The following is a 17,542-nucleotide window of genomic DNA, read 5'->3' as shown; positions in this document are numbered from 1 at the left end:
GCACATCTCTGGAAAGCAGCTCGGTTCTTGTTGACGACAGGAGAATCTGTCAGACCTTTTCTTGAAGCTGCTCTCCCTCTTTTCCTTTTAATATTGTTTCTGTCTTTGCCTCCATACTCTCTTTAATCATCTTGGAGTGACTTTAGTTCTTGCCCAAATCCATTCCTCTCGTAGTGATCACTCGTGAGCTCGTTGTTGTGCTGTTACCGTCTGTGTGTTGTACGCTCGCACTGTACTTTCAGGTCGTATATTTTCCGTGACCATGTCACTCATTCTGTCGGGTAATTTGTGCCAGAAGTTTTGCGTTTCGTCTCGTAACGCCGCTTGATATCAGCGCTCTTAACAAAGGCAGCAGATTCTTATAATACAAACCGGCCTGTAGAACTCACTGCTGGTAAATAAAAGCGAAAGGTTCGGTCCATCATCTCGAAAGACATGATTTTCAGTCCACTTTTCTCATTTTAGACAGAGCCATTGTTCACGCACATTCCAGATAACTATACGTCCCAACTACGTAAACATTAGAACACCGCTTTGAGCTTTTGCCGGTTGAAGGACCCCGGTCTGAACGTAGCTGTCCTCGCGCGCGCCTCTTCAAAAATCGCCGTGTAAAGATGAATGAAAAATCGTACTTTTTATTAAAAATGCTTGGCGGTCCGGATAAAAGGGTCTCGGGGTCCGGACCCGGACCGCGGTCCGCCAGTTGGGGACCCCTGCGCTAGACCATCTAGAAACCAGAAGTACGTCACACAGCTCCGTGGATACAGTCCATGGATTAAGCAACCAACTCATAGACTCTATATAAGAATAACTGGACAGAGCAAACCCCCCTACTTCCGTGTTCCATATAGGAAGTACCACTGGAAAGAGAGGAAGGAAGGAGTGACCCACCAGGTGGAAGAAAAAAAAGAATCACTAGCTCCGTTTCCATAACACATTTGCCTAAAATTTTATCTAAATTCTAGGAAATTAGAAAAATACAGTTTCAAAATGACACTGTTTCCATTAAATCATCATTTTGCGATAAAGCACAAACCAACTCATTAAGTCATTAAGAACACGACAATGAATGAGATCTTTTTTTTATTATTATTATTTGATTCACTAAAAAAAGAGATTGCAGTGACGTCACAGCTCTGTCTGGATAGCGCGTGCCGCGCAAAGTCTATTGACATTTTCAGGTGCACGTGACAAACCTGTTCAGCTGTTTTTAAATGGATAACCATTCTAACAGGTAAGCTGCTGGACCTTTTTGTGTTTAAAAACACGACGGGATGCATTTAAGTTTCTGTCCCTGCACTCGCGCTTTTCCTCAAACGAGACTTCAGCATCTTTAGACTCCAAGCTGCGGAAGTGTAGCTGCAGATGAAGCACTCAACTTATAAAGAGCTGTGAAGCTGTTGGATCTCTCCTGCCGCCCGCTGTGCTGCGCTCAGGACAGACACTTCATACAATGATGCCAGGGTCACCAGGAGATTTGATCCTGATGTGGCATCCATCGAAGGCACCTGCAGCTTTGAGGAAAAACTCTGTGCCGTGCCAGCCCTGCAAACCCACGGGACTCCACCTCCAGGTCCTCAGGGGTTTTTGGAAGGTGAAGGTCCTTATGGCGAATGGCCACCACCTCCTCAGTGACTGTGGATGATGCAGTGGACAGTGGAACGAGAGATCCAAACACTCTTTTTTCCAGCTTTGCGCTTCACACGTTCAACGCGTGGTGGCTAAGCTACAGGAAATTAGCCAGAAAAGCTACACTAACTTGTATTTTTTTCAATTAAATGATAAATAAAAAATAATAAAACAAGGCTAGACCATCCAAATTTAAAGCCCTTAACATACGATCTTCCCGCTGTATGAAGGACCCGGCCGTCGGCGACCGCGAAGGCCGCGGGATCGGAAGGAATTCAGACACAGCTCAAGAGACCAAAACAAACGCTGACGTCACGTCAGTGTCAGGATTTGATTGGCTGGATATCGATGTGCTCCTGGATCGACCACTTGCTCTGGTGACACTGTTTGGGCGAAGTTTTTCACTCTGAATTTTTTTATGTTGAATTTATGACCAAACGAAATTTTAAGTCTCGAAATTAAAAACACATATTTTTTAGGATAGAAAATATTTTTGGGATGATAAAATGTTGCTGTTTAAGAAGTAAGGGTTAAAAAAAAATTCAGAATAAAAATTCAGAGGTTAAAAAATGGAACTAAAAAACTTCCATAACAAACCTCTGGTTCCCCGACACATCAATTGATCTGAACTGGCTGTGCTTCAAACAAAATGTACAAAAAGAAGAAACAAACAGACTTTATTTAAATTCCTCAAAACAAACTTTTTTTTTTTTACAGAGACCAACTACAAGTGAGCATGTGTGACCTCATTTATTCTGTTGGAGCCAGAAACTTTGTACAGAGAATTGAACCATTGGTCTAAGCAGCAGCAGGTAACAGGCCGCTCGTCTAGACTACAACTAGATCTGAGCTTTACCAGCAGAGGGGTGGGGGTGCGGCCGTGCACGCCGCTCTGAGCGCACACGCTGGATTTCCTTTGGCGTCAGAGCAGGATCAGTGAGCCGCTTGTGATTCGGGGAGGAGCGACCCACCACCACCCACCAGGTGTCCTAGCTATCTGTTGAGGATGAAGAGAGGCGGTGAACCGGGTGGACAGGATGGATCGATGGAGGGAGGGAGGGAGGGGGAGGGGGGGTGATGGTGCAGGCTTTCACAGCAAGGTGGAGGAATGTCCCAAGAGTCTTTCTTGTTTTACTGCACATTCTCCATCATCTTGAGGAATTCTGGGAAAGACAGACGTGGATGTTAGTGGAGAATATTAGCTGAGACGATCGATGGTGAAAGTTACAGCCTGGAAGTCAAATAAACAGTTTAATATTACATTTAGCTTGAACCTGATGGTTTAAGAGATCACCAAAAAATCTGAGGCATCCCATCATTTCCTCAGTGGGAACCTAATACAGTATTTTGGAATTAGATAGATAAATAAATCCTCAATTAAATGAATTGAACAAATTCTTCTACGATTTCAGGAATGATTTAAGGGTGGCTTTTCTAAGTTGCTGCAGGACATTACATTACTGTGTTGTTGACAAAAACAACTCAAACCTTTCCTGATCTCAATGATGATTCAATGAATGTGGATCTCATCATTTCAAAGGCAAGCGGAGCCAAAAGGAGGACCAAAAACAATCAGAAACAAATACAAAAATGGACAGACTGGTGGAGAAATGAGTTTAAAGCCAGAAAACTGACTTTGATCAGATATATATATCACAGCTGAATTTACAGCAAATGCACTCCTTAGCATGATCTGTGGTGAGTTTTGCTCTCTATTCTCCCTGTCTCCACCTGGTCTACCCAACGGTTGTCATTCATCCAACCTGTGAGCCACACATAGAACTGACAGTTCCTCTGTGCTCGTTTGTTGTGCCTCAGCTCACATTTCAGAATGTCATAGTTTCTATATATTTGATGGTTAAGATCCAGTCCAGGCAAAGGCAACTCCAGGCCTCGAGGGCCGCATTCCTGCAAGTTTTCCAACAAACACTGTTCTGGCTTGTTCTAATTGGCTGGACACACCTGAACTGTGTAATCAGTCAGGAGTAGGGCTTGAATATCCAGTAATCATGCAGACCCTGGAGGGCTGGAGTTGCCTGATCTAGTCTGTCCCCTTGGGGGTCTTGATCTGCCTTTTCTGCTTCTGAGTTTTCTGCCTTTGAGTTACGGATGTTGAATTCTTTGTCTCCACTGACTGGATTCCTCCTTGTTTCATGACGTCTCCAGTTGCTGCTTCTCTAATTGTATCTCTCTCTGTGTTACTTAGACGTTTTAGCGTAACATAAAACTCTTGTTTAGGAGCTGGATTTGTATTCACTCTGGTTTCAGGCTCCCTCCTGGTGCTTTTCATTTTTTTTTTAGCAATCTTCACATAAATTAATGTATTCCCTTGTGTGCTTCTGGTTTGGGTTGTCCTACTCAGAACGTTACACACTTGAAGTTTATTTAATACATCGTAGTATACTTTAGACCAGGGGTGTCCAAATCCAGGCCCCTTCCTGCTGGTTTTCCAGAAATTCTGCCTATTTTGGTGAATCTCAGGTGTGTTTAGGTATGTTTGAAAACATGTAGGACACCGGCCATGCATGAGACCTGGATCTGGACACTAATGCTAGACCACATATGTGTAGTTTGCAAGTATACTAACTGAATACTTACTTAGAAGGTTTTAAGATTACATTATATAGTATATAAAAGTAAACAAGACTGAATATACTTAAATAGACTACTTTTTTGCCAGGGTGTACATTAATAATTGTACATTTTTATCAAAAGTCATGTTCATTTCCAGTCCATATCAAGCTGACTTGTTGTGTTCAAAGCGTCAATCACTTAATTGACTGCAAACAGTAAGAACAATATAAAGTTGTTTCATTGGCTTCACATTCTCCTCTCTCTTGTGGACTGCCTTGACATGGAAGGAAACAGTTGATATAATGATTTATGTCCGGTAAAGTGACGTGAGTTACCGTCAAAGTCAAGCATGCCGTCGTTGTTCTTGTCTCCGTCCCTCATCAGCTCATCGACCTCGTCCTCCGTGATGGACTCACCGGAGCTGCGGATGATGAGAGCGAACTCATCTCTGTCGATGTATCCGTCACCGTTCCTGCAGGAAAGAAAAGAAAAAAAACTGTTACGCACAGATAGGCCGCTGGGGTCCACGCCGTGACGCAAAAAAGGCGGAAGCGCACTTGTCGAACACGCGGAAGCACTCTGCCAACTCTTCCTCGCTCTTGCCAGCCTGGTCCTCCTTGAGCAGCCTCACCATCATGACCAAGAACTCCTCAAAGTCGATGGAACCGCTACCTGAGGTGTAACAAGGAGCCATGTTAGCCATTGTTGCGGCCGTCCCGTTTCAATCTAATTTTACGCATGGTTTTACGCACGCACACAGCGCAAAACTACAATATAAAATACTCTAATGAGCCAAAGAAAGTGACTCTACAGCAGAAAGAGATGAAATAACAGATCATCGCCAACATCTGATTGCCAAATACTGCGTAAAAATGGCGAAATGCGCGTGCGTAAAATCGTTGTTACGCACAAGGAAACACATTTCCCGTCACTCACCATCCTCGTCGACCTCCTCAATAATTTCTTCCAACTCCTCTTTTGTCGGATTCTGGCCCAGCATTCTCATCACGGTACCCAACTCCTTGGTGCTGATGTCACCGCCACCGTCGGTGTCAAACATGTCGAAGGCGGCTTTGAACTCTGAAAACACGGATTTGAAGTAGTTGGTGCCTAAACCCACGCTTAATTGGTTCATTTTATTCAGCAAAAGCTCGAGCTAAAGAATGGTGAGGTGAAACAAAGGCTCTCACCAGCCAGCATTTCCTCGCTCAGGTAGGAGCGGGCCTCTTGTTGCGCGTCAGTCTGGAAGGGAACAGGACCACTTCGTTACGGCGCCAACCTGATTAGGCTTCATTTTCATGTAAAACCACCATGATTTAACCTCAGTCCCAAATAATGAACAATATTCAAGTTAAGACACACGAGGTACCAGTTTTATCTGATAATAGATGTTTTATTCAGGACTCTGCTCTTACGCACAGCTTAGGTGCTTTCACTGCTTTTACCAGCTTTTACGCACAGCGCAGGAGCAACTCTGCACATAACCCGTTTAAATTAAACATTTAAGGGTGATGTTTGAGAGAATAACTCTCATTTCCGCCAGTCTTGTACTTCAGTATCAGGTATTTTGGTCTTAACGACACTCTAGAGTGTAAATCAGTCCAGCTATTTCCGGCTCAACGCACTAGACTCGCTCTATATGGTCTGCAGTCATCCAATCCTCTGGAATCTGACGCTTCAGCAGAATCTGCACTTTTAGTGTCGACATCCATCCTGTTGCTCATCAGCACGCAGTGTCCAGATTAAGAATAAAACAGCTGATTTTAGGGAAGATTCACTTGAGTTTAGATGAACAATTCATGGATTGTTAAATTAGATTGTTTAGGAAATTGAGGTGAAATTGTCAAAAAGTAAATGAAAATATGTAATGAAATTCATCAGATAATGACTTCATTCCACATCAAAAGACGACTACAAATGATCAACAAGCAAAAACTACATAAGTTAAACTATTAAGACACATTGTCATCATGAATAATTGACAAATCAACACCTGGTTCACCTGTACGTTTCACATTAGACATCTACAGGACAAAACACTCTCACCATGTTTGTGGCTTAGCCTTTCCTCCCAGATATCCAAGAAAGAAAAGCCCAAAGGAGTGGTCAATCCGTGTGCACCCCAACAGAGAGACTAGACATCAAGACAAGGTTCACACACACTTAAAACGGCGCAACTTGGCCCCACCCACTGCCCCTCACAGGCCTCCAGATTTAGTATCCTGAACTTTTAGGGTTTGGAGGCCAGGGCAAGCCAATCACACCCTGAAGGGTGAGGCTGTGAGTCTTGATGGGTAAAAACTGTAAAATGGGAGAAGATTGCAGGAAAGGGACTCGAAACGGCCTTGATGTCAGCATCAAGTTTGGAGATGTTCAGAAAACTTTTCTCAGTAGGTGACAGAAAATTTGACAATCAGTCTGTAAAGATTTTTAGTTGTTCTAAATGAAAACTTTCTAAAGATGTGAGGCGTGGGGTCAGGAGGTCACACTTAGATTTCTAAAGAGGTTTTGTGGAGATGAAGAGTGAAACTTTAAACCCAGAACAGAAGCTCACAGAGTGGGTCGGACCGTTCCTCCTCAGGCTGCCCTGAATAGCAGGATTTGAGACCGGAATCAGGCACCAGACAGTTCAGCTTCTGAGGGAGGGGCACAAAAAAAAGCAGCTGAGAGGAAAAGGGGGAGGGATCTGACTGTTGCTGAGAAATGGTGGGAAGCTCGAGGGCTTTAAATCCTGAGGGGCCCGGCACTTTCTAAAAGGAAACGGTGGCGACCACCAGCTTCATTTCTGGGTTGAAGGACGAGCATCAGGAGAAGCTTTTTTCTGAGCCCCGTCAAACTGTCTGTCTGTGAAATAGGAACAACAAGGTTGACTCTAAGATCTGAGCAACCTGTGAGGGGACGAGAAAACATGCAGATGCTCAGGAACCGCAGACAGGAGAGAGGGAAGAAACCATTTTATTCAGAAGAATTCAGAGCCAGCAGGAGGTTTTGAGGGTGAAGCTCCTCGGTGTTGCATTTCTGAGGAGGATCAGCTGCCAAGACGACAGCTGGGCAGGGAGGGGGGAGCTGCGCCTTCGTCTTAAAAGGTTTGAATGGGTATTTATAGATAAGTAGACTCCCTCCCAGGTTTCATGTGAGAGGGAGAAGTAGAGTGGATGCATCTGACTTAAATCCACGCTGGCAGGAACTGTTTATGGTGACTCCTTCTAATCAGGTTTATGCTCATCCTTTGGGTGGAATTCCTCCAAAAATGTAGACCTCAAGTTCTCACTGGACATTCTCCATCATCTTCAGGAACTCTGTGAAAAAAAAAAAAATCAGAGTTCCTGTCACCAGTGGAGCCACAGCCGGCCCAGAAGGCTGTGCTTCGAGTATCGACGGATAAAAGTGTGCAAATGTTTTAGTGCTAATTCTGTTTGCAACACAAACAAAACAAACCCCAAGTTAAAGACGTGAACGATGCACCACAAAAACCTCTTAGAAAGAAGTCAAAAGTTCTTATCCTATTGGTTGATTTTCTTTAATTAAGTAAAATAATCTGCCTATTGCAGGGGAGTCAAACTCAATCATACAAGGGGACAAAATCCAAAACACTCCTTATGGTCGCGGGCTGAACAGGATAAGCATTTATTAAACACTCTAAAACTACATTTTCAAAACTTTTAAACTGTAGCTTTTTGACATAATTATGAACTACTTACATAGCATTACCCAAATTAGCCTAAAAAACTAAAAAAAAAAAATCAAAAACTTAAAAATATCCCCAAAAAAATAAACAAAAGCCCAAATTCACCAAAACAGCTAGCATGTAGCTAAAATATTAGCCAAACTCCAAAATAGCCTAAAAAATCGTAGTAAATGCCAAAATAGTCCAAAAATCTAGCAGAATGCCATTTTTTAAAAAAACTTTAAAACCACAACTTTTTAACATACGTTTGAATAACAAACAGGCAGGAATAATATTCCAGAATAAATTAACTTAAACCTTAATTAACATTCAATATTTTACGCTCCATAAAAATATATTTTTTGACAAAATTATACAAGTTAGAATTTTCCTCTAAGACAGTAAATAAAGGCATTTTTTCAGGAAACAAGTCCTAATAGTTTCTTAAAATTCAGTTTTTGCTGACATAAGACAACCTGTGTTTGAATGATGCATGGAGGTAACCTCTGAGGATGCAACACAAAGAAAATAAGTTAATTTCATAAATTAATGTTAGAAAAACAAAAGAAAAACTCAATATCTGCATGAAAATATGCCAAACAAAGAGACTTTTATATCAAACCAACAGAAACTTGACATTTTTAAATCAAATTTTGCCACATTGTCGCTATACTCTTTATATACTCTTTGTTTTTATACTATAAATGATTTCCTGATGTGATTTATACTAGAGCAGGGGTCTGCAACCTGCAGCTGCAGAGGCTCATGTGGCTCTTTAATCTTTCCGTTGTGTCTCTCTGATTAAAGAAAATTAAGTTTCTATTTTTTTTTAAAACTCACTGTACTGAGCTAAAACCTTTTAGACATCAGATTTTGGTGCGCCGTGTACCACGGAATATCAATTCTAAGTCAGGAACTGGATAGTAAAATGGAATTTCTACTTTTGAATAGTATTTAAGTGCGCCTTATGGGTTGAGAAATACACAGAGAGTCACAATTTTCTATTACTTTTTGAGTTGGATTCATGTATTTTTGTCAAATATCTACCACAAATGGTAAAATAAACTTGTTTTTTTTTTTAGTCACTGCTGACATTCCACAACCTGCTGCTACATCGGCTGCATTGAGCTGATTTTATGTCTTTTATTTTGAAGGGAAATTGTGTAGCTCTATCAATGAACTGTTTTATATACAAAGGAGTATTTTCTGTATATATTTATGTTTTATTCATACAAAATAAGTTCATTTCGATGTATCATAGTGGTAGCATTGACATAAATACAAACCTGTGTCTTATTTTTCTAAAGGAGAAGTTGAGCCTCCCGTTGGGTTTTGGTCAGTGAAAAATTGACCCGAATGGTTCTGGAAGGTTTGAGGAACAGAAAACCAGGAAAAGAGTTTTTGCTTAGGCGGCTAATCCTTCGACCAGCACAGTGCTCATCATCTTCATGTGAGGATCTGTTTTCCTCAAGTTCATGTTTAGTTTGAGTTATCTCCATCAGTCACTCTGATTTTTGTTTTGCCTCCATCATGATCACACCAGCTTGTTTCCAATGATGCTTTCACTGCACTTTCAAGGTTTAAGTTATCGATGAAAGTTTTTTTTTTAATCCAGTTTGAAGATGCTTCTCATGAGCTGAATTTAAAGGTTTCTTTTAAAAAAAGACTTTAAGACTTCAAGACAACGTTGAAACCCTTGAGTGGACCTTCTTTCAGCTCTAAACTTTTTTGTTCACATGTGAAGCTTCCATTCTACAGCCAAGTCCTCCAGCAGCTCATCATTTTCACGTCAAGGTTCACATCAAAAAGATTTTTGTTCTCAGTGAGTCACACTTCACTTTGATTCATCTCCCTTTTTTACTCAGATTTTGGCAAAAACTGATAACTTTGGTCCATCAGTGACTGCTGAGCTTCCAAAAAGCTCAACTTTCTCTGCTTCAGCTGGAGCTGCAGCTGCACTGAGAGGTGAAACGTTCATAGAAAAATGTGACGGATGACGTCTGAAAGGTTTCCCAGTTTTCTACGAGTCACTAGCTTTTGTAAAGCAGGACTTTGTGACAAACAGCTTAAATCAGATCAGATTCCTGTGATTGAACCTTTCATCTCAGCAAACCAAAACTCAGAGGGAGAAATGATCTTCAGATGATCATATTTTAACATTTTGGGTGAAAAAAGTCAAGTTCTCGATGTCAACAGAATGACTTCAGAGCCACTGGAGAGCACGACGGTGGGAGGGTGATGATTTTGGCTTGTTTAGCAGCTCCAAAAGCTCATTTCTGAGAAAAAGAGTCACTGCTCGGTTGTTTTGAAGGTTATTTCTTAAAAAGTTATGAAAAAAGTCAAAAGTTCCTAAAATTTAAAAAAAAAATCTTTAAATGAACAAAAATTCAGCCACAAGGATAAGAATAAAAGGCCTTATAAAGATTTTTTTATTTTACAGTATGAAAATTCCAGTCACTAAGACGTCTTTTCTTTGAGATTATTTTTATTGAGATTATTTTTCTTTCAAGAAAAATCTTTTTTTTTTTTACTTTCTGGAGATTCAGTTTTTGCAGTATACGTGCACACTCGTGGTGTGATCTGTGTGTGTTATCAATCTGATGTTTTAAACACTGGACAAAGTTTTCATGTTTTGTACTTAAACTTTGTGGGTTAAGTTTGTTCTTTGAACATTTTTACCTTTTTTCTTTTTTTCCATAATCTTTATTTGTCTATTTCCTGTCACAGCTGGTTTCAGTTTGCATTAAACTCAGCTTTTTCTTGGATTTTCCCCTTTTTAGTTTCTTTTTGCTGCTCTTTATCTCTTTTTTTTTCTTTTTTTCTTGCTAATGCTTTAGTTTTTGTTATCTTTTGCTATAATTATTATCAATTTATTAAAAACCCATTTCAAGTTTCTGTACTGGAGCTTTGTTTTAATCTTTAGTATCCATCCAGGCTGATAACAATAACCCACACATTGCCATTAAAGCAGAGCTGCAAGCGCCGGAGGATCTTGAAGGTCAGTCCTTGACCTCATCACGTGTCGTATTGAATTCTGGCTTCACGCGGCTCAGACTCACCATCAAAATCAATTTTTCCATCTTTGTTTGTGTCTGCGTCCCCAAACATCTCATCAATGTCCTCCTCTGTGAGGGATTCCCCCGTCATGTGGAGGATGTCTCCGAACTCTTCCCGGTCCAGGAAGCCGTCAGTGTTCCTGCAGAGACAAAAACAATACCAGTATTAATCAGAAAATGTTTTATATAAAGGTTCAGGGTTTTTTTAAACCCTTTTTTAAGCCAAAAATCCCCCAGAAATATTACATTCTGACTGTAAATTAATTAAATAGCCAAATCCCAAAGGAGAAGAACTTGAAAGAAAAACTTTGTGCTGATGAATCAATTTAAAATAAAGAATAACACTTCGATTGGCTGATGTGTGGAAGAAAATGTTAAAAATTATATTTTCTGCTCAATTTGGGATTAAAAAAACAAAAACTTTTCGTTTTTCAATTTAAATTAAAATTAAATCTTGACATTTAAGAAATTCTTGAGTTTCTGAATAAGTGGTAATTTAACAATGCTAGCTCTAATAAAAAAAAGCAGTTTTGGGCATATTTAGACAAAAAAGAATTCAAAACAAAATCCAAAGAAATATTTTAAATAAAATTATTTTATCCAAACCATTTTTAGTCATTACTGATAGGTTTAACTTGAATTTAAGGAGCAATAATTGTAGGGAAAAAAACCTCAAAACGGGGATAAAATTTGCATTGGCTACTTAGAAAAAACATTAAATAGAATTTCAACAATAACTTCAATTTCTTTGACCTGAGAACCCATCTGACCTCAGGTTCATGGTCTTTGTGGGTGCTCTGGTTGTTGGCTGCAGTACTCCTTTTGAACACTGGGTGTCAGTGACTTTAATGTGACTTCTAAAGAAAATTTGGAACTTAAAAAACATCTTATTAATAGTTTTTTTCTTTTTATACGTGACTGTAACTTCATTTTCCAGCTTTAACAAATGTGGTTGTTGATATTCTGTCTCCGTTTAACAGCAAATTTTCTGGTTTTCTTTTGTTTTCATCACCATTTACGCTCTTGAACTGAGGGGTTTAAAGATTTTTAGTTCAGTTTGTTTATCCTTAAATAAGGATTTTTTTTTTTAAATCGTAAAAACATCTTAAACTGAACTAGAAGGGACTGGATTAAATTAAACTCATCTTGTTTAGGTTTTTTTCTGCTGTATTTGATGACTCTTGATGGCTTTGACTTTAAAAATATGCAAACAGATCTCTTGATAGGAAGGACTGAATAATTTGACAAGTCGTACTTATCAAAAATACGGAAACATTCGGAGAGTTCTTCTTCACTCTTTCCAGCTTGGTCCTCCTTCAGCTGCTGCACCATCATGACCAGGAACTCCTCGAAGTCGATGGTTCCGCTGCCTGCAGAGACGTGAAGGAGGTCGGTGAGGATTTCTGCAGGTCTGTTGGGATTACTCCTCTTTGGAGAAGTTCTCACCATCCTCATCCACCTCCTCAATGATGGCATCCAGCTCCTCTCTGGACGGGTTCTGGCCCAGCATCCTCATGACGGTGCCCAGCTCCTTGGTGCTGATGTCACCGCCTCCATCCGTGTCAAACATGTCGAAGGCGGCCTTGAACTCTGGGGACACAGAGAAGCAGTTTAAAAATCCCTCTCATAAGATCACAGACGACACTCTCACTGCAGGACGTCCAGCTGCACCTCAAACACACCTGTGATCATTTCCTCCGTCAGGAAGGAGCGGGCGTCGCTTTGGGCGTCGGTGGGCTGAAGGCGGCAGAAAGAAGGAGATGTAGAGAAGCAGAGAGAACAAAGAAAACAAGAAGAGATGAAGAATCTCCTATTTTCTCAGGAAAAACCTGTAGCTTTGATCAAATTCTAAATATCTGAACTTAAAGTGCTGCAGCACACGACCGACCACCTCTGAGTTTAGGATCTACAGCCTCTAAGAGGTCACCTTTGACTCCAAAGAATCTTCAAAAATATAAGATATTTTTCTCTTGTTAGAAGTGAAAATATGTTAATAGAACAAGTAGAATGTGTAGAACTCGGTAAGAGTTCTTAAAATAAAGTGCCATGTTCTGTTGTTTGAAGACAAAATACAATCTTGAAATCAGAAATAGACACTCATATTAAGATGCATTGTTCTGATGAATCATGTCTGAAAATAAGTGTGTATTATTTTAAAAAGGTTTCTTTGAAGTAGGACTACATACATGTATGGTCTTTTTACCTCACAAGCATCATATTTTAAGTGTTAGAAAAGCCCAACCATTGTTTTTATCTAGACCAATTGAGACAAGAAATAAAAATGTTTTGATAAATTTGACAAAACAATGTTAAAAAAAATGTTTCATTAGTACGGAGGAGGATCAGGGCCATAAAAAATGGGGCATGGAAAATTCTGACTTTTTTTTCCACAGAATTCTGACTTTAATCAGAGAAAAAAGTCAGAATTCTGATATTAAAGTCAGAATTTTCTTTTCTTTCTTTTTTTTTTATCTCCATGGCCCTAATTCTCTTCCGTACATTAGAAGAATGAGTTAAAATTATCTTTTCAAGATAAATAACTCAGTGAGACATTCAAGTTCTTAAAAGAAGTCAGTGAAAAGTTACTTCTAAGTTAGCTTTGTCTTGTATTAAGAGTAATAAGACATTTAAACATAAACTTGTCAGAAATACTGTGATATTTTGTGTTTGTACCTGCAGATAACCCAGTATTTGAGATCTGCTTCACAGGAGCTTTTTTGGCTCCACATCAAAACCTTTTAATGTTTGTACGTTTTTAGGCTGTTTTGGAGTTAGACTAATATTTACATGCTATTGTTTTGGCTTATTTAGGCTTTTTTCAGTTTTTAGGTAATTTTTAAGTTTAGCTATTTTTTCTAGTAGCTGTTTTGGCTAACCTAAGTTTTTTGTTTTGGTTTTTTAGGCTAATTTGGCATTTAGCTAATATTTTAGCCGGCTATCAGTTCCAGCGTTTTCAGCTCTCAGCACTAGCATCTTCAGTGGCCACATTCAGCTTACAGCATTCACACTAGCATTATCACAGGCAATTCTATATATCTAGTTGATGATTATTTTAAAAAGTTACGTTTTTAAAGTTTTAAAAATGTACTTTTAGAGTTCTCAATAAATGTTTCTCCTGTTCGGCCAGCAACCTAAGGTGTTTCTTGGATTTCCCCGCTTGTGCGATTGAGTTTGAGGTCTCTCATTGGCTCTTTACAGCTACAGAAGCATCTGAAAAAGTGACGGCCAAGAATGGGGAAATAAGACGCCCGCTTTAATCTCCACCACCTGCCGGAACTTGTTAGCGATGGATCCCAACGTTTGCACTCGACAGAGCTTTCATGGTTTGAGGAAACCGCACGAGACCTCCAGGCTGGTTTTCAGCTAAAACCCTGAAACTGACATGTGCTTCCTCCCATCTGCTCCCTCTCGGGCGGTTGCTGCCTGGGAGGGGGCACAGGGGGGAGCTCACACTCATCCCACAGGCTGCATACAAGCTATTTTTAAGGTGAGACCCAGAAGAGGATTTGAGAGAGATTTTCCCAAGGTGAAAGCCAGAGTCAGGACACTCTGAATAGGCGTCTCAATTTACTCAGCTGTTTGCTTTCTATCTTTAGTGCTGCTTCCTTCGAGGCAAATATCAGTTGTGGTGAGTTAACTCAGAACAAAGAAGTAATAAAAAGTTTGAAAAGTTTAGTTTGGAGTCAAAAGGAAATCCGTTTCTAGAAGTCCCTGGAGGTGATTTGAGAAATCCTTCCATCTGACGAGGAAAAGCAGTGGATCTCCATCCTTTATCATCCTCCTGGAAGACTCATGGAAATCTCTCATCCTCTCTCCTCTTCTTTTTCCCGGTTTCTTACCATGATGTCCGCCTTCGGAACAACAGATGAGCCGTAAAGAAAGTCCTTCTCGTCCTCCACACAAGTCCAGGTGCTTCTCTGCCCCGCTCCAGAAGTATCCTCTCCAGATGATCCGGATTGGACCAGGACTGGTCCTCTGGGCACAGCTGACCAATCAAATCCATCTCTGGCTGGTGATCTCTCACAATTGCCTTTCACCCCCCCTTCCATTTTTAGATATGACACAAGGAAACTCCTCGCTGGAGGTTATTTTGGCAGGAGATCAACTGGAGGATCTTGGAGCTTTTGAGTTCACATACTTGGAGAAGAAGCAGAGGTCACGGAGCGTCCTCGATGATCCCCTGTCTTCACAGCTGTTGACCCCCCACACCTGAAACACAAGAAGAGTTCTTCTCTCCTCTCACAGCCTCCTCACTGCTGAAGCATTGGTGTCAAACTTGATTTGATGCTCCTCAGGAATCTCCGAATCATCTCAACAGAAGAGAATGATTTGTTACAAATATAAAAGAAAAGGATGAAAGAAAAAAAATGCTGGAAATCCTTGATATTCTTTGTTTAAGAAACATACTTGACATAAACAAGTAAATGAATAGAAAATAAAAAAGTGAGAACAAAAAGTTTTAGACACAGAGAGACTCCAAATGAAAAGTGAGGAGTTTTCAGCGATCACAGAACAACAAAAACATTCTGACATTTCCAGTCAAAAAGTCATTTTTGACCAAATCTATGCATGAAAACATTGAAAAAGTCATTTAGATGTCAGCAAATCCATCAATCACTTCTGTACAACAGAATTAGCAGCAAATAAAAATGATTTCTTCCCTCTGCAGATGACTGGTTAAATAGGATTTCCTTTCTTTTCATTGTATTCACAATGACATTATGATGCTCCCATGGTGTTAAAAAGAATACAATGAAATCAGGATTAGAAATAAAAGCTAATGCTAAACGGAACAAGCTCCCAGCTCATGTAAGAGAAACTGACACAGTTTCTACATTCAAAGTTAGCCTTAAAACATTCTTCTTTGGACAGGCTATCTAGTGATCAGACAATATTTAACTTATTGATCACCTACCTCACCAACTGTAATGAAGTTTGGGGGAATAATTGTAATTTTCATCATATCTGTTATAAATATTTCTCAGAGGACCTAAGCAGAGAGAAGACAGTTTCCTAAACCGAGTCATGGCGGTCTATTCCCCCTGCTGCTGTGGATTATGTAGGCTTAGATTACTATCATATCATATTAGTATTGGTATATGTTGATATTACATACAAATTACTATTGACATGGTTGAATTAAATTTCAAAAACATTTATGTGGCAGGATGGTTTAATCAAGTTGAGGAACAGGTGAAGTCAGTCCTATCCAGGTGCTGCTGACGAGCACCCACTCACTATAAAAAGGAGCTGGGTTATCCTGCTCCTTGGGCTGAGACCGCCTCCCTTCACGGGTTGCCACTGGGCTCCACTGCCAGTGCAGTAGTAGCTGGAATCCCCAGTCGCACTGTACATCAGCGTGCGACTGGGTAGAAGTGCGGTTGAGTTAGTGCATCTCTTCCTGCAGGTAATTCCAGCATTAGTTTGAGTACGGTGCGTCCCTCTTCACCCTGCATGTTCTCTGGCCGCTGAGGTAATGCCCTGCTGCCCATCTTTCTGGTTTCCCTCCACAGGGTCATGTAGGTGGAACCCGCTGCTGTTTTTTTTTTTTTAAATGGTCTTGTTTCGTTCACCAAGACTGGCCAGATGCTCCACAGGTCCTCCACATCAACTCTACTTTACCACCGGGTCAGCCGCTGAGCTGCAGCACGTCCCCTCCCTCTATGCACCAGATCACATCGTCGCGCAGGTGCTTTTGGGACTTGGTGACCTGTTGGGACTTGTGTCCCTACGTTTTGCTGGAGTCCTGTTGGAGCAGCGGATGGACTAATGTTTTTTAAATTGGTTTTTATGGATCTGTATGCCAAAAAGGGTCTATTTGCCTGTTCATTTTAATGTCTCGGAGCTACAGCAACAGGGAGTGGTTCTCAAGTGGACATTTTGGTTGTTGTTGGATTCCCTGGGTTTGGTTCTCAATGTTTATGCTTGTGATTTTTTGTGTGTGTGCCTGAACCGCTCATGTTGCCACATTTAGTTGCTAGTAGGCTGCTAGATGTTAGAAGCTGGGAAAAGTGTGATTGTGATACACTGGGGTTTTGTCCTCTAATTCTATCCACTCCACTATTCTTTATCATTTATTTTCATGTAGTTCTCCACGCCTCTGTTTAGTGCAGTGTGATTCATCTGTTGTCCATTTTCCCCTCCAGGGGAGCAAGAGAGATTTCAGATTCCAGGTGGCTCGTCTGTGCTCCTGTCTTTGGCAGTGGACCTCACCTCTGGCTCGTCTCGTGCCCCAGTTCCATCTGGATGAAGTTCACTATCCTAACATGAGTTAGATAAGCTAATTCTGGTAAATCGCCTGTCTGTCCTGGGAGAGGATTTCTCCTTCATGTGGACATCTCTGAAGTCTCTTTTGTTTGTTTTTTTTTCTTACCATGAAGGAGGGTCTGGTGGCAGGGATAACCAGTTTAGTTTAGTTTAGCAATCAGCCACCGTTTGACTGATTTTACGTTTTTGGACAATTACTGCTTTGAAGCCCATAGAGATAACTGTAGTAATATTGGACAATATAAATAAAACTGAAGTGAGTATAAAAATATCAAAAATCTAAAAGATGTTCATTAAAAGGTGATAAGCTGAAGCCATTGTGGCATCATAAACACAGACCTGCTGTGGT

General features: G+C 40.5%; 2 protein-coding genes across 2 annotated transcripts; both read right to left on the bottom strand.

Moving 5' to 3' along the window:
- Positions 1-2,290: 2,290 nt before the first annotated feature.
- tnnc2 (troponin C type 2 (fast)) lies at positions 2,291-6,391 on the bottom strand. Its single transcript, XM_024292401.2, has 6 exons — positions 6,250-6,391; positions 5,394-5,445; positions 5,140-5,283; positions 4,761-4,875; positions 4,539-4,675; positions 2,291-2,792 (listed from the first exon to the last, which is right to left on the bottom strand). Exons 1-6 carry the CDS (start codon positions 6,250-6,252, stop codon positions 2,761-2,763), a joined length of 483 nt encoding a protein of 160 aa, XP_024148169.1. The 5' UTR covers positions 6,253-6,391; the 3' UTR covers positions 2,291-2,760.
- A 751-nt stretch (positions 6,392-7,142) lies between these two features.
- Positions 7,143-14,990, bottom strand: si:rp71-17i16.4 (troponin C, skeletal muscle). Its single transcript, XM_024292400.2, has 6 exons — positions 14,766-14,990; positions 12,609-12,663; positions 12,373-12,516; positions 12,182-12,296; positions 10,930-11,066; positions 7,143-7,502 (listed from the first exon to the last, which is right to left on the bottom strand). The coding sequence occupies exons 1-6, from the start codon at positions 14,973-14,975 to the stop codon at positions 7,471-7,473; spliced, it is 693 nt and encodes a 230-aa protein (XP_024148168.2). The 5' UTR covers positions 14,976-14,990; the 3' UTR covers positions 7,143-7,470.
- Between the last annotated feature and the right edge of the window lie 2,552 nt (positions 14,991-17,542).

The sequence above is a fragment of the Oryzias melastigma genome, linkage group LG7, assembly GCF_002922805.2.
Source record: "Oryzias melastigma strain HK-1 linkage group LG7, ASM292280v2, whole genome shotgun sequence".
NCBI classification, from domain to species: domain Eukaryota; kingdom Metazoa; phylum Chordata; class Actinopteri; order Beloniformes; family Adrianichthyidae; genus Oryzias; species Oryzias melastigma.
The sequence above is the reverse complement of the archived record's forward strand: the minus strand, read 5'-3'. Positions and strand labels throughout refer to the sequence as shown.